A 17,187-nucleotide genomic window follows, 5' to 3' on the forward strand; every position below is an offset into this window, starting at 1 on the left:
AGGAGGGAAAGGGGTGTTACAGGGAGAGCTGGGAAGTGAATCAGTGGTACAGGCTGATACATTAGATAGGTATAAGAAGGGGTTGGATGGTGTTTAGCAAGTGAGGGAATACAGGGATATGGGAGATAGCTCATGGTACAAGTTGATCCAGGGACTGGTCTATTTTGGAGTCAGGAAGGAATTTTTCCCCCTCTGAGACAAATTGGAGAGGCTTCAGATGGGTTTTTACCTTCCTCTGGATCAACTGACAGTTAGGCAGGTTATATATTGATTTAAAGTTGAACTTGATGGATCCTGACTTACTATGTGTACAATTTAAAAGCAGCCCCTGGCTCTTCCAGAACTACAACTCCCAGCATGCCCCAATGGCATATGTAGTGCAAGAGAATACTACCAGTTTCACTTTCTGTACATTTCCCTGTCACACACCCCTTATTACATTCATTATTATTATTATTATTATTATTAATATTATTAGTGTGAGTTATTGGAGTTACTGTTGTGCAGAACCTCGGGGAACATGTGACTTCTGCTTCCGGCCTCTCTGTCTTCCCTCCCGCTCTCCATGGCAACTGTCTCTAAGGACGTCAGCGTTGAGGGCGGGGCGACTCGAAAAGCGCGGAGAAGTCTCGCGAGACGCCGCAGAGGTTGTCGGGAACTAAGTCTGTGAGACGAGAGAGCGGCGCGGTGAGTTAAAAAAGGGGAAAATGGGGGATTAGAAGCCTGAGCGGCCCGGAGCTGAGTTGGGGGAGAACGGGAACGTCTGTCTGTTTCACAATGTGATACCGGAGGGTCAGATAAGCCCAACACTCACCCCCGGGGCCTTCTGAGGCCTCTTCCTGTGGAACCGAGTGCGCGCGCAATTATCTCTCTCCCCCTCACAGTTATTCCTGTCTTTGTTACTGACTGAGTCCAACAGGCCTCGTAGTCTCTCCCTGAAATCCCTCCTCTCTTTATACTCAATGTGTCTTCCACTTCCACTACCCCTCCCCCTCTCACATCTACTTCTGTATATTCCCCTATTGTACTGGATCTGCTCCTCCTCCTCCTCCCATATGTATAAATACAAATATACAGAGAAGGAATGTTCTGGGCACACAATAAGCTATACCCTCATACTGTACTGTCTAAGGGAATCAATATGGCACCTCCTCCTCCCATATGTATAAATACAAATATACAGAGAAGGAATGTTCTGGGCACACAATAAGCTATACCCTCATACTGTACTGTCTAAGGGAATCAATATGGCACCTCCTCCTCCCATATGTATAAATACAAATATACAGAGAAGGAATGTTCTGGGCACACAATAAGCTATACCCTCATACTGTACTGTCTAAGGAATCAATATGGCACCTCCTCCTCCATATGTATAAATACAAATATACAGAGGAAGGAATGTTCTGGGCACACAATAAGCTATACCCTCATACTGTACTGTCTAAGGGAATCAATATGGCACCTCCTCCTCCCATATGTATAAATACAAATATACAGAGAAGGAATGTTCTGGGCACACAATAAGCTATACCCTCATACTGTACTGTCTAAGGGAATCAATATGGCACCTCCTCCTCCCATATGTATAAATACAAATATACAGAGAAGGAATGTTCTGGGCACACAATAAGCTATACCCTCATACTGTACTGTCTAAGGGAATCAATATGGCACCTCCTCCTCCCATATGTATAAATACAAATATACAGAGAAGGAATGTTCTGGGCACACAATAAGCTATACCCTCATACTGTACTGTCTAAGGGAATCAATATGGCACCTCCTCCTCCCATATGTATAAATACAAATATACAGAGAAGGAATGTTCTGGGCACACAATAAGCTATACCCTCATACTGTACTGTCTAAGGGAATCAATATGGCACCTCCTCCTCCCATATGTATAAATACAAATATACAGAGAAGGAATGTTCTGGGCACACAATAAGCTATACCCTCATACTGTACTGTCTAAGGGAATCAATATGGCACCTCCTCCTCCCATATGTATAAATACAAATATACAGAGAAGGAATGTTCTGGGCACACAATAAGCTATACCCTCATACTGTACTGTCTAAGGGAATCAATATGGCACCTCCTCCTCCCATATGTATAAATACAAATATACAGAGGAAGGAATGTTCTGGGCACACAATAAGCTATACCCTCATACTGTACTGTCTAAGGGAATCAATATGGCACCTCCTCCTCCCATATGTATAAATACAAATATACAGAGAAGGAATGTTCTGGGCACACAATAAGCTATACCCTCATACTGTACTGTCTAAGGGAATCAATATGGCACCTCCTCCTCCCATATGTATAAATACAAATATACAGAGAAGGAATGTTCTGGGCACACAATAAGCTATACCCTCATACTGTACTGTCTAAGGGAATCAATATGGCACCTCCTCCTCCCATATGTATAAATACAAATATACAGAGGAAGGAATGTTCTGGGCACACAATAAGCTATACCCTCATACTGTACTGTCTAAGGGAATCAATATGGCACCTCCTCCTCCCATATGTATAAATACAAATATACAGAGAAGGAATGTTCTGGGCACACAATAAGCTATACCCTCATACTGTACTGTCTAAGGAATCAATATGGCACCTCCTCCTCCCATATGTATAAATACAAATATACAGAGGAAGGAATGTTCTGGGCACACAATAAGCTATACCCTCATACTGTACTGTCTAAGGGAATCAATATGGCACCTCCTCCTCCCATATGTATAAATACAAATATACAGAGAAGGAATGTTCTGGGCACACAATAAGCTATACCCTCATACTGTACTGTCTAAGGGAATCAATATGGCACCTCCTCCTCCCATATGTATAAATACAAATATACAGAGAAGGAATGTTCTGGGCACACAATAAGCTATACCCTCATACTGTACTGTCTAAGGGAATCAATATGGCACTCCTCCTCCCATATGTATAAATACAAATATACAGAGGAAGGAATGTTCTGGGCACACAATAAGCTATACCCTCATACTGTACTGTCTAAGGGAATCAATATGGCACCTCCTCCTCCATATGTATAAATACAAATATACAGAGAAGGAATGTTCTGGGCACACAATAAGCTATACCCCCATACTGTACTGTCTAAGGGAATCAATATGGCACCTCCTCCTCCCATATGTATAAATACAAATATACAGAGAAGGAATGTTCTGGGCACACAATAAGCTATACCCTCATACTGTACTGTCTAAGGGAATCAATATGGCACCTCCTCCTCCCATATGTATAAATACAAATATACAGAGAAGGAATGTTCTGGGCACACAATAAGCTATACCCTCATACTGTACTGTCTAAGGGAATCAATATGGCACCTCCTCCTCCCATATGTATAAATACAAATATACAGAGAAGGAATGTTCTGGGCACACAATAAGCTATACCCTCATACTGTACTGTCTAAGGGAATCAATATGGCACCTCCTCCTCCCATATGTATAAATACAAATATACAGAGAAGGAATGTTCTGGGCACACAATAAGCTATACCCTCATACTGTACTGTCTAAGGGAATCAATATGGCACCTCCTCCTCCTATATGTATAAATACAAATATACAGAGAAGGAATGTTCTGGGCACACAATAAGCTATACCCTCATACTGTACTGTCTAAGGGAATCAATATGGCACCTCCCTCCTCCCATATGTATAAATACAAATATACAGAGAAGGAATGTTCTGGGCACACAATAAGCTATACCTCTCATACTGTACTGTCTAAGGAATCAATATGGCACCTCCTCCTCCCATATGTATAAATACAAATATACAGAGAAGGAATGTTCTGGGCACACAATAAGCTATACCCTCATACTGTACTGTCTAAGGGAATCAATATGGCACCTCCTCCCATATGTATAAATACAAATATACAGAGAAGGGTCATTACATGTCACAACTCCTTTTCACTTCATGTTCCGTTTGTGCATTTAGTACAAATAATCGGAGTAACAACAAGGAAGGCCCATCATTTTTCTGTCTATTTGACTCATAGGCCAGTTGGATTGAGATTGTAGCCGCTTGGTTTACATGTGGCAGCCTATATCCACAGTACAGAATAAAATAATATTGTGATGATACTTCCCCTTTAGTGTGGAACGGGCTGTTTTCCCTTCTTTAGGCTCTACCTCCTCATTCATGTTGCTTGTTCATTGCAGATGGCAGAAGATCTAGCTAAGCAGCTGGCGGGTTACAAAGCCCAATTGCAACAGGTTGAATCAGCATTAACGGCCAATGGCGAGAATGACGATTTACTGAAACTAAAGAAAGATTTGCAGGTAATTTATCAGTCATTAATATTTCTGTTGTTCCCTTGTGCTCCAGTGTCTGCAGAGAAAGTCCCTCATGAATAGTGTTGCCCCCGACTACTCTTTGACCTGCTCACCAGTAAATCTCTGAAAGCCATGTTTTTTTTTTCCTGCAAATAATTCACTGTACAATATAAAATGTCATTCCTGAACCAGCAAGTGTATTTAGTTGTAATATTGGTGTGTAGGTGCATCTCAGGTCATTTTGCCTGGTCATGTGACTTCAGAAAGAGGCAGCACTTACGGATGGAACTGCTTTCTGGCAGCCTGTTGTTTCTCCTACTCAATGTAACTGAATGTGTCTCAGTGGGACCTGGATTTTACTATTGAGTGTTGTTCTTAGATCTACCAGGCAGCTGTTATCTTGTGTTAGGGAGCTGTTATCTGGTTACCTTCCCATTGTTCTGTTGTTAGGCTGCTGGGGGGAAAGGGAGGGGGTGATATCACTCCAACTTGCAGTACAGCAGTAAAGAGTGACTGAAATTTATCAGAGCACAAGTCACATGACTGGGGGCAGCTGGGAAACTGACAATATGTCTAGCCCCATGTCAGATTTCAAAATTGAATATAAAACAATCTGTTTGCTCTTTTGAGAAACTGATTTCAATGCAGAAATTCTGCTGGAGCAGCACTATTAACTGATTCATTTTGAAAAAAACTTTTTTCCCCATGACACTATCCCTGTGGCCTCCCAGCAGCATTATGGTGTCCAGTCTTGCCACTTGTTGCAGTGCCTTTTTGTTTGTATCCAATTCCAAAAAGAATATTGCTGTATTCCGCAAAAGAGGTTTTGGGGAAAAAGATAGAAAATGTATATAGTGCAGCGTTCTTGCTCCAAACACACACCCTTATAAATCTGTGTTCTAAAAACTTTCACCTTCTAACGACTTTAGCGGAAAGGTGTTTACCATACATCGTTTTCGGTGAATGGTGTAAAGAGTATATTTTAAAGAGTATATAGGATATAATTATTGCCCCATTATTTTTTTTGTATGACTTACATATACTGTGCCACATTGAGCCAAATAGTGCCAGTATTTCCTGCTTTTGTTTTCCAGGAAGTGATAGAATTAACCAAAGATCTTCTGTCCTCCCAACCCTCCGAAACCACCGACGATGCCTGTGACATCACATCCGCCAGCGGAAGCCAATCATGGAAGGTTGGAGAGAAGTGTATGGCGGTCTGGAGTGATGACGGACAGTAAGTGCAGTGACCTGTATTTAGGTGATATGGTAAGCTTTGCTGGGGGTTTTGGTTTGGCCGTCCAATGTAGTTGCTCTGTGCTCCATTAGCCCAGCTCAGTCCAGTATGTATAATTTTATTTGTAAAGCGCTGTGAAGGAGCTGCAGCACAGTACAATGTATAAAAATACAGTATGTATAGAAGTATACACATAATTCATATCAGGACAAAGTGCTTAGGTGCTATGGCAGTTCAGCAGGTTAAAAAAAAGTTAAAAGGTGTAACTTGATGGACGTGTGTATTTTTTTCAACCTAACTTACTATGTTACTATGTATGTGGTAAGAGACACAGTGGGAAGGAGGTCCCGGCCCTGTAGAGCTTAAGTAGGGTCTGGGAAGTCAGTGTCAGTTGCTTAGTTGGGGGGGGGGGGGTGTATGCTTACACATAAAACTTCCAGATGTGAACATCAATCCATTTCTGGGCAATTTTTAACTTTAAAGGAACAGTAACACCAAAAAATAAGTGTTTTAAAGTATTAAAAATATAATGCAGTGTTGCTGGTAAAACTAGTGTATTTGCTTCAGAAACACTATTGTTTATATAAATAAGCTGCTGTGTAGCAATGGGGGCAGCCATTCAAAGGATAAAGGTTACATAGCAGATACGCTCTGTAGAACATAATGGTGTTATCCACTATTTAACCTGTGCCATATAGCCTTTTTTCAATTTCCATTATTGCTACACAGCAGCCTGTTTATATAAAATATAGTAGTGTTTATGAATTAAACAGTCATTTTACCAGCAACACTGCATTATATTTTAAATACTTTCATTTTTTGGTGTTACTATTCCTTTAATGATGTCATTGAAGTTGATTTTTTTTGGTGTTCAGCTGGTTTGTCCATGATATTTCCCCCTCTCCCAGATAGATTTGCACCAAAGCGTTTAGCATTTCCACGTGTCCCTGCCAAGCCGTTACTCACACGCTTACAGCCATGATATCTTTACAGGTGGTACGAGGCCGAGATCGAGGAAATAGACGAAGAGAACGGAACTGCGGCCATAACCTTCGCCGGCTACGGCAATGCGGAAGTCACGTCTCTGCTCAGTCTGAAGCCAGTCGAGGAGGGGAGGAAAGCCAAAGAGGACAGCGGGAATGTGCCTATGTCTAAGTATGTTCCATCTGAACCAAACTCCTCACATATTTGTCCCCCGTTAGTAACACACCAGGATCCCATAGTGGTCTTTATGCACCATCGTCCATTCTCATTGGCTCTTGTACTGTCTCGTTGGCTCCCTAAAAAATTTTGCATTTAGAAAAGTTTTTTGTTGCAGTTTAAAGGTGAACAACCCCTTTGTTTGCCTAGTAACCAATCAGATGTTTGTTTTGAGTAAATGCTATCTGTTGATTGGTTTTCTGTGGGTTACTAGACAAATACCAAACTTACAACAATTTATTGTGTAACCCCCAAACTGTTTACAATTATCTGCAACATAAAAGGGTATATGGGGGGGGGAATAACTCAGACTAAGGCGATTACTGCACTGACACCCCCTGTCGACTGCGGAGAAACTTTGATATTCCTTCTCATTACAGGAAAGAGATGATCGCTGCGCAGAGAGAATATAAGAAGAAGAAAGCGCTGAAGAAAGCCCAGAGAGTAAAGGAGCAAGAACAGGAGAGGGAAGACCAGAAGGATAAATGGCAGCAGTTCAATAACAAGGCCTACTCCAAAAACAAGAAAGGCCAGGTAAGGGTCTGCTGGCTCTCTACTCCCATCCTGATAATATTACATACTGCAGGGGGTTATGTGTATTATTGCAAGCACTGACCGATTCTTGTAGTTGAAATACAATGCATGTGATCATAACATTATGGCTTGATTCCGTATGCTATTGATACAGTAATTATCAGAGCACATGCTTTCCCTCTCTATAACTCTGCAGTGCTTTCTGAACACACACAATTGGGGTTATGTAATAAAAGGCACTAAGTTTGCCCAGGGGCAGTAACCCATAGCAACCAATCAGCAGGTAGCATTTTCTAGTAGCCTGTTTAAATGCAAGAATCTTATTGGTTGTCATTGGTTACTGCTCCTGGGCAAACTTTGTGCCTTATATTACATATGGGGGTATATCTTTCTACTCCCCATTCATACTTTCCACTGAGCCTAGAGTAATTGGCACCTTGTCCTACTATGAATGCTGGCTTATGTCCCTCGCTCAGTCTGTTCTGTGGAACTTTAGTCAATACAGGCACATGACTTGCTTTCAAAATCTGTAGTCTGTACAATTTATTAGGTGGATCCATCACATATATAATCAAATAGAACAGCACCTACAACTGAATAAGTAGTGTATAACAGATAGTAATAGAAAAACACAATTGTGAAAAGCATTCAGCTCTTGATGTCACAGCACTAGAATCCAGGATTCAGCCTTTTTCAGCAGGATTCGGCCAAACTGAATCCTAATTTGCATTTGCAAATTAGGGCAGGGAGGGAAATCGCATGACTTTGTCACAAAACAAGGAAGTAAAAAAAATTATTTCCCCTTCCCATCCCTAATTTGCACATGCAAATTAGAATTTGGGGGTTTGGTATTCGGACTCATCTTTCGTGAAGGATTCGGGGGTTTGGCCGAATCCAAAATAGTGGCTTCAGTGCATCCCTACACATTTCACAACAATATTAAATTGTACAGCAAGCATCGTTTAAATTAATGATGCAGATGTAAGAACTAATACAAGCAGGAATCCCAGCCACCACATATTTGGGTTTAATCTTTTCTCTGATGTAGCCTTCAGTTTGATATGTCACAACCCCATCTAAAAAAAATATAAACCGAGGTTTAATTCTGCAATGTATAACACATTATTGAAAACGTTATCCCGTCTGGAAATAAAAGTGACGTATAAATCATGTTTAGAGTTTTGTATCCTAGCTGCATTCATTTGCTGGCTTGATACCAAAAACTGGCTGCGGCTACAGGTAGCGGTTAGGGACACTCTTCCTCTGATCTTGCACTTGTTCCTAATCTCTGTGTGTTTCACATGTATAAATAAAGTGTGCAGGCATGAAATGGGCAGATATTTGGGACAAGTGCAAGAATGATACAGTCAATTTGCATATCATCTATTATTGTTGTGAAAGTTTTACCAGCACAGGTATGGGACCTGTTATCCAGAATGCTTGGTACCTGGAGTTTTCCAGATAAGGGATCTTTCCTTAAGTCTACTGGAAAATCATATAAACATGAAATAAATCCAATAGGCTGGTTTTGCTTCCAATAAGGATTAATTATATCTTAGTTGGGATCAAATACAAGTTACTGTTTTATTATCACACAGAATTTTTTTTAAACATTTGGATAAAATGGAGACGACCTTTCCATAATTCGGAGCGTTCTGGATAACGGGTCCCATACCTGTACTTTTAAAGGGGTTGTTCACCTTCCAAACACTTTTTTCAACTTCGTTGTTTTCAGATTGTTCCCCAGAAATAAAGATTTTTTTCAATTACTTTCCATTATTAATTTCTTTACTGTTTTTTTCCAAAATCTAAGTGTAAAGTTGAATGTCTCTGGTGTTTCAGTCTGGCAGATCAGTAATTTAGGTGCAGATTCTGTTACAATTTTGCAACATTTAGTTGATTTCTCAGCAGCATCTCTGGATTATTAGTAACTATTGTATCAATTCTAACAGCTGCCTGTAATGAAACCCAGAGATTCTGCTCAGTAGGGACAAAGATAAGAAATGTATCAATTTAGAACGGTTTACAGGGTCGGTGACCCCCCCACTCTCCAAGATCCGCTTCAGAAGGTGAAAAATTACACTTTACACTTCAATATCAGAAAAATGGTGACACACAGAAAATAGAAAGTAATTTAGTCTTTATTTCTGGTGATCTATCTGAAAACAACTTTGAAAGTGACCCACCCCTTTAAAGGAACAGTTCAGTGTGAAAATAAACACTTGGTAAATAGATAGTAAGTGCAAACTAAAAAATGTAAACTAATATAGTTAGTCAAAAATGTAATGCATAAAGGCTGGAGTGAGTGGATGTGTAACATAATAGCCAGAACTCTACTTCCTGCTTTTCAGCTCTCTAACTCTGAGTTAGTCAGTGACTATAAGGGGGGCCACATGGGACATAAATGTTCAGTGAGTTTGTAATTGATCCTCGGCATTCAGCTCAGATTCAAAAGCAACAGATATGACCTATGTGGCCTCCCCTCAAGTCTCTGATTGGTTACTGCCTGGTAACCAATCAGTGGAAAGCAAGAGAGCTGAAAAGCAGGAAGTAGTGTTCTGGCTATTATGTTACACATCCACTCACTCCAGCCTTTATACATTACATTTTTAACTAACTATATTAGAAACATTATTTATTTTGCACAGCCTATTTAATTACCCAGTTTTTTTTATTTTTATACTGAACAATTCCTTTAAGTCCAGGTATTTAATTATATTTCAAATGAATAGCTGAATGCTTTTTACACTGCCGTTTCCTTTATTCTCTGTTCTATACTATTTAGCCAGGTGGGGGTGTTGTTTTCTATTTAATTATTTGTTTTTTACTATTTTAATGTATAGGTTTGCCTTTTTTTCCATCCAGCTACAGATCACTTGGATAATTCAACTGCCTGAACCCTGTCTTTTGGCTCTTGTAGAACTTGTGTTTTTATTGTTGTGCTGCCCCGTCTGACTGGGTCTCTGCTCCCGGTACTGAACCCTGTGCTCTTGTTTCAGGTGAAGAGAAGTATCTTTGCGTCTCCCGAGAGTGTGACGGGGAAGGTGGGTGTGGGTACGTGTGGCATTGCAGATAAACCCATGACACAGTATCAAGATACTTCCAAATACAACGTCAGACATCTCATGCCCCAGTGATGCCGGCCGATGGATTCTCCTCCGGGCTTTACATTTTATCGATATATTTTTCTAAAACTAAATTATTGGCTGTCGTATGAGGAATAGCGAGGCAGCGGCAGTGTTCTTGGTTTGGATAATTAGGAAACAAGGAAGTGTTTTGTCTGTTTTAGTGAAGGAATTGATGAATAATTTTCCCAAAACCTTTTTTTTTTTTTTAAAGTACGTAAATGTCTCTCATGTCGTTGATCTGTGGATTCGCCACGGGGATCTGCTTTCTGTTTTTCACTGTGAGGTCACATGTTGGCGGCGTCTGTTGGAGACACAACAATGGGTTTATCTGTAGAAATAAGACAAATCGAAACACAGCAAGTCCAGTTGATTTGACTTATTTCTGCAGACCTGGATGAATGAGAATCTTCACAATAATAATGAGTTAAATTCAGCTGCAGGTTCATTTAGCGGCCGGTTAAAAGCACAAAGGTGACAGTTGGTCGTTGATACCCACACCTGCAAGTGTGATCACTGGGGATTTACATATGATCATGCGCCATTGTCTCTCTGATGGGGGTAACTGCCAGTGATTGCACCCACATTTTATCTGCTATCATGACTGTACTCCCAGAATGCATTGCCCCGTTGTCTGTACCTGCCTCCAAACTGTCACATGCCAATTGACTAAAGCCACTGAGTGAGTGCAGCTATCCCCAGTGTTAGTGAGCCTCGCAGCCAAGTGTCAGAAATCCATTCTTCTCTCTCACTGTCATCTACCTTTTCTGCCGCTTCCTCATAGACAGTTATAATTTGTGTGTGTGTATTAGTTGGAGGGGAGCGAGTGCAGAGGCTGCTGGGACCTGTGTATATATATCATTTTGTACATAAAAGTGTTGTGCTCAACCATTGTGTGCTGACGTTCTGACTTCTTTCTTTTAAATCATGTGTGTAAATAGGTTATACTGGCACTGCAGGGGTTAAACCTTAATAGACGACTCACTCGTTCTGTCACTCATTGTGTGTGATAATACGCCCCCTAGAGGCCAATATTCACCCCTGTCATATGCAGACATATGACGCCCCGTGTCTCTGTGACCGATTAGTAAGGTTGGGGCATGTGGCCTTTAATGTCCAAATTAAATCATTTACTGATGTGTATGAACTATTTGTAAGGAAATGGGTGCTCTGTATAAGCAGTATGGCAGCTCCTGCTCTATATGGGTGCTCTGTATAAGCAGTATGGTAGCTCCTGCTCTATATAAGCAGTATGGCAGCTCCTACTCTGGTGGATGAATACAGGGAGTGACGTTTCAGCGCACGTAGTGTTTGTCCCTAATTAAAGAGCAGAGCTAATTAGTAATTAGTGCTTCTAATGACGTGATTACTGCCGCTTGTGACAGTTTGTGGACTATACTAATCCAGTGTGGGAGGCTAATTTGGTATCAGGAACGTGTGGGTTATTGGGAAGAGCGAGTACAAAGTGTTCTGTACATAAATACCCCCCATGTGATACTCATTACCTGTCCCACTGCCAACTCACCCCTGCGCCTCACTGCTCCTCCTCCAGCCCATCCAGCCCCTCCCCTCGCTTTGTTTTCCTGATACCCACTGTACTTTACTGTTTTGTAACTAATGGTTTTTTTTTATGAAATGAGATGTTTTACCACCTGTGGGGGAGGGTCCAACATGCTGGGGGGGGGCACAGTGTGGAAAGTGTTTTGTAAAAATGATAATAAAGGCGTTTTGTGCCACATCCCCCAGTATCCAATGAGCTTCTCTCCCTGGGAATCCAATTGTGCTTCAGCCAATGAATTTGCTTTTCTCTAGTCGGCCCTCCTGTCAGTGCAAACGTGGGGTTAATGTCAATCTCATGTCTGGAGGCGGGACAGAAGAATAAGACTCTTGACCCCTCCCCTGGTATATAAGTTGTGGCTGCGCCTCCCATTGCCAGTTCTTTGTCCTGCCTCGGAGGTGAAGGACAGATTTTATTAGTGTATTACATTTTATTATCTGGATCACTTTAATTCTACAGAACAAAGGCACAAGACGTAGAGAACACGCAGAGCTGTACATCAGGTGGGCACAGCCGGGAAACTGCAGAGTCTGCCCAGGAAGGGAACACATTAGGGTACACAGAGCTACTTGCTACATTCCACAACTGCTGTTGCAGAGACAATACGTGGAACGCAGAGCTGTTAGATGGCACAACCTTTAGGGTACGCAGAGCTACCCGCTGCATTCAAGGGTTAATGCTGAGCCTCAGGACAATGAGAGTCCATTCTCCTTGCAGTGTGTTGTGTGGATTCACCTAAAGATATCAGCCCTGGATGGAACAGAGAACATTCTGAGGTCAGTAATTCTTCCCTGCTCATATTACAGCAAGTGGAATCAGTGCACACAGGCTGCTGCTGGGCCCAATACCATTCAGCTGCGCTTGTATTAGGGTCGGACTCCACAAGTGATTTTGTTGCGATCCGGAGCACTGAGACAAAACCTTTATTTTTGTCGCATACATTTTGTAGAAGCGCGTTGGATCGCGACAAAATCGCTCATGGAGTCCTACCCTTAGAGTAAATGGTATGCTGAGCTGCCTATTATTACTCTCTATGGCCAACACTAATAAGGTGAGAGTAAAACAAACTACAGTTTCTTATAATTACTCCCTTAAGGCGACCAGGTTAATACCTGTGTTTTGGTGCTGCGGGCGTCTATTTCGACGCTGGAATCAGTATGGACACAGGTGACCAGATTCTCCCTGGGCGGGAATCCTTGCCGTGAGCGTCAGAACTCCGCAACGCAATGACGCCACAAACTTCACGGACTTCTCAACGCTGTGTCACACACCGCAGAGAAGTGCAGCAAAGACGCCGAAAAACCACGCCCACTTTTAACGACACTAATTCAAAAGTGTCGTACATGTCGGAAAATTGGCGGAGAAATGCTCTGTGAATTTGTCAGCTGTTGCTACGACTCTTTCTACGACATTTTAAAGACATTTTTTCGTTCCCGACACTTTTGTGAATTCCCCCCATAGAGTATATTACACACTGCACCACAAGACTCTACATCAATGTGAGTTAGTAGTGGCCATAGCACAAAAGCACAGAAGCCTTATAACACTGCTCTACAGTATTACCTTTGTGCCGTAGCAGCTCTGTGATAACCGCACTATGGAAAACCAGATTTCCTAAGGGAACTTATGGTGGATGTTTAGACACAAATCCACAGAAAGGCAGAAAAAAGGGCTAAAATGCAGAAAGTTGCATTCACACCTTGGGAACATCCGAACACAATTATTGTTGTGACAGTATTCCATCCAAGGCACAGATCTTCTCACAGATCACTACTCCAGAGAATAACTCTCTGTTTAATACTTACAATGATAAGGGGCAACAGCCAGGTACTACCAGCTCCCCTACAGGGTTAACAACTCCCCACTCTGTGGGAACAACTATCATAGTTACATAGTTAGTTAAATTGGGTTGAAAAAAGCCAAAGTCCATCAAGTCCAACCCCTCCAAATGAAAACCCAGCCCCATACACACACCCCTCCCTACTTTTAATTAAATTCTATATACCCATATCTATACTATCCACATCCCAAATGCTCCTGCATGAAGGGGACTTTCTGGAAAGGAAAAAAAAACCCCTCCATCCAACCTCCACCTCAGTATACACACAGTGTGAGGAAGAGGAGGGCCAAAGATACATGTCAGATCCCTTTGAACCGAAACCCTATGAGAGGATGCGGGAGTAGGTAATATTAGTGACTTGCTACTTACAATAGCGGTGTCTAAAGCAGATTGAATACTAGCAGTGCAACAGAAAAAGACACACTCTTTTCTACTATTAAGGGTAACTATTCTAACTATAGACACTGAATGGTCACAACCAGAGCAACGCTCAGCCTTGACCAAGCGATTTTGCAACACACACTCTATTCCAGACGAACAGGGCAGAACAGGATACAGACCCTCGGGTTGATCCTGCAGTTTTGCCCCTATCAAAACAAACTGTTCTCCCAACAGAGGACAGCAGCTTTTACAGACCCCCTGGTCATAAAGGAGGAATCAGCTCTCAAAAGAGCCTATTCTCAGTCAGTAGCCCAGTAACCGCAGCCGAGGGACCGGCAAGTACAGCCAGACACTTGGCCCAGGAGCTAATGTATCAACCATCTCAATGAGCACAAGTTTTAGCTGCAGAGATGAGGAATCTCCATGCTCCACTCGCTCTATTAGCAGGTTCAGCTTTACACATTCAGCTCCACTAATAGCAAAATCCACAGCCAGGACAGTTGTTGCCAAAAGGGCTCTATGCCTATTGCACTGGTCCGGCAACACAGCTTCTCACCATACCAAACATAAATTCCAGTTTTCAAACTAGAACAAACTCAAAATTTTAAGAAACCCCCTGTTTGAACCAGATTTCAACCAGATCCTTACAAAGGTGACAGGAGGTTATAGCACATGTCGTCCAATGGGAAAGAAGGGACGACTAGAGCAACATTAAGGGCTACTATAGTGCAGTGACTTGAAGCAATGCTTTGCAACGCAAGGTTTTTTTTTTTTTTAAAAACAAAACAAACAAACCATGGTCGTCTCCACAGGGATCGCGGGGAATTAGACCCCTATGGCAGAAACCAGAAGGCAAACCAGGAAACTGGTCATCTCAGAAGCCATATTGTCAGGAAGGTTGCCTAATACAGTTACCCCCTCTACTGGTAAACACATGTCATAGCAAGGGTTGCTGCACATCATTCAACTTGGATAATAAAATCCCTTCCCAACCCCCCTCCAGAACAATTTGTTTTGGTTTTGCTCTCTCCACTAAGAAGAGAGGCATTACATCGAGCAGTTTTTTCTCTGCTACGAGCAGAAGACATCGCTCCACTTCCAGAACTTTAAAAAGTTTGCAGGTTCTATTCTACCCTCCTTCTTGTGAGATAGAAGGTAGGCTCTTTCACACCAGTCCTCAACAGGTTAAATGGAGTGTTTCCCAACACAAGTTCAACATGGAGTCATACGTCCATGATGTCATACGACTGCGGGACGCATACCTGCACATCCCTATTCATACAAGGTCACAGCCCTGCCTGCGATTCCATGTCTAACTTTTTAGCCTCTGCACGGCTCCAGGGGTATTACAAAGGTCTTGGCACCGGTTAGGGCACTAGTTAGGCCACACCGACGATTCACATTCTACCATAACTAATTTACTCCTGAGAGCTTAGTGTGTAACACAGGTGTCAGTCCACACACTATACATACAGGTCCTACAACGGCGTATTCATTTCCAGAGCCTTAAACTGGGAAGCGGACTTATGGAGCAGACAAAATAGACCAAAGGGAATGAGCATTACACTGCGAGGTATTCTCACGTCTAGTACAAAAGTGGGACCTACCAGACATAACACAGAACTGCTGGATGAGAAACCAACACAACCGCTCCCTCCTGCCGACTCTACTGATGTTCAACTCCAGTCAACAAATAGTTCAATTCACAGACGAGAAAGTACAGACTAGTCACTAGTATTCAGTCTTTTCTCTACAGAGAATCAGTGGCAGATTACTACAACTACTAAGTTATATAGAGACAGAACTAGAAGTCAGACCTTATACAAGGTCCCACATGTGACTATACAACGTAACTTCCATATGCAAATTAGGGGTGGCGAGGGAAATCGTGTGACTTTTTATCACAAAACAAGGAAGTAAAAAAAATTTCCCCTTCCCACCCCTAATTTGCATATGCAAATTAGGGTTCGGTTTGGTATTCGGCCGAATCCTTTGCGAAGGATTCGGGGGTTCGGCCGAATCCTTTGCGAAGGATTCGGGGGTTCGGCCGAATCCAAAATAGTGGATTCGGTGCATCCCTATGACTTATATCCACAAACAGGGAGGCACGCGGAGCAGTCTAGCTATACAGACAGGGCAGCCATCAGGGGGGAGAGTTGTAGGGGGCCCGAGGGTAAGGGGGGCCCGGCCACACCACACTTACTTGATTAGCCGAGCCCCCCATCTTTCTGAGAGCTGCTGACAAGTTGGGACCCTGGCCACCAATTTTCTTATAATGTGGGGGGGGGGGGCTGACCAATTTTATTTTATCATGTGGGGTCCTAGCCACCAATATCTCTTAATGGTGGGGCCCTGGCCACAAATGTTTTTTTATGGAGGGCCCTGACCACCAATATATTTTTATTACCATGTGGGTCCCTAGCCACCAATATTTTTTTTTTTTTTCACTGTGTGGTGGGGAGGGCGGACCTGTAGGTGGGGCTTGCGGTGGGTGTAGCCCAGGGGGGCCAGGAAATCTTATCATATGGGGCCCTGCGATTTCCGATGGCGGTCCTGTATACAGATGCACTGGTTAAATAAAATGGCTGCATTCCCTCTACTGGCGATTCTGCTGAGGATAATTGGCAAGATCACATAGGGGCCGACCAGACTGCGTTACACTGACTTGGTCTACATGTCTCAGTCCAAAACATGGCGACTACCTCTACCATAGGAACTTCTCACAACCTGGCCATGCTCAGATAGATGCTCTGGTTCAGGAGGCCCAATTGTATCATTAAAATAAAATAAAAAGTGATGCTGTAGCTGAAGGGTTTCGTGCCCCTGCAGTGCAAAGGTTCTTTTCACCACCAAAGCAAACCACAAGGTATAGTATAGAATTCTTGTCTGGTGTTCAGCCAAACACCATTAACAACATTAAGGGTCGAATATCGAGGGTTAATTAACCCTCGATATTCGACTAGGAATTGAAATCCTTCG

General features: G+C 42.4%; 1 protein-coding gene across 1 annotated transcript; it reads left to right on the plus strand.

Moving 5' to 3' along the window:
- The first annotated feature begins 538 nt into the window (after nt 1-538).
- Nucleotides 539-11,317, plus strand: smndc1.L (survival motor neuron domain containing 1 L homeolog). Its single transcript, XM_041570101.1, has 6 exons — nt 539-687; nt 4,220-4,339; nt 5,428-5,570; nt 6,564-6,725; nt 7,151-7,304; nt 10,304-11,317. Exons 2-6 carry the CDS (start codon nt 4,220-4,222, stop codon nt 10,439-10,441), a joined length of 717 nt encoding a protein of 238 aa, XP_041426035.1. The 5' UTR covers nt 539-687; the 3' UTR covers nt 10,442-11,317.
- The last annotated feature ends 5,870 nt before the right edge of the window (nt 11,318-17,187 follow it).

The sequence above is a fragment of the Xenopus laevis genome, chromosome 7L (genome assembly GCF_017654675.1).
Source record: "Xenopus laevis strain J_2021 chromosome 7L, Xenopus_laevis_v10.1, whole genome shotgun sequence".
NCBI lineage: Eukaryota > Metazoa > Chordata > Amphibia > Anura > Pipidae > Xenopus > Xenopus laevis.

What these genes read in the sequence shown, in the direction of transcription:
- smndc1.L (XM_041570101.1), top strand. Translation starts at nt 4,220, where the DNA reads ATGGCAGAAGATCTAGCTAAGCAGCTGGCGGGTTACAAAGCCCAATTG. An exon ending in GTCTGGAGTGATGACGGACA is followed by an intron (nt 5,571 to 6,563) that starts GTAAGTGCAGTG and finishes ATATCTTTACAG; the next exon opens with GTGGTACGAGGCCGAGATCG. An exon ending in CCAAAAACAAGAAAGGCCAG is followed by an intron (nt 7,305 to 10,303) that starts GTAAGGGTCTGC and finishes CTCTTGTTTCAG; the next exon opens with GTGAAGAGAAGTATCTTTGC.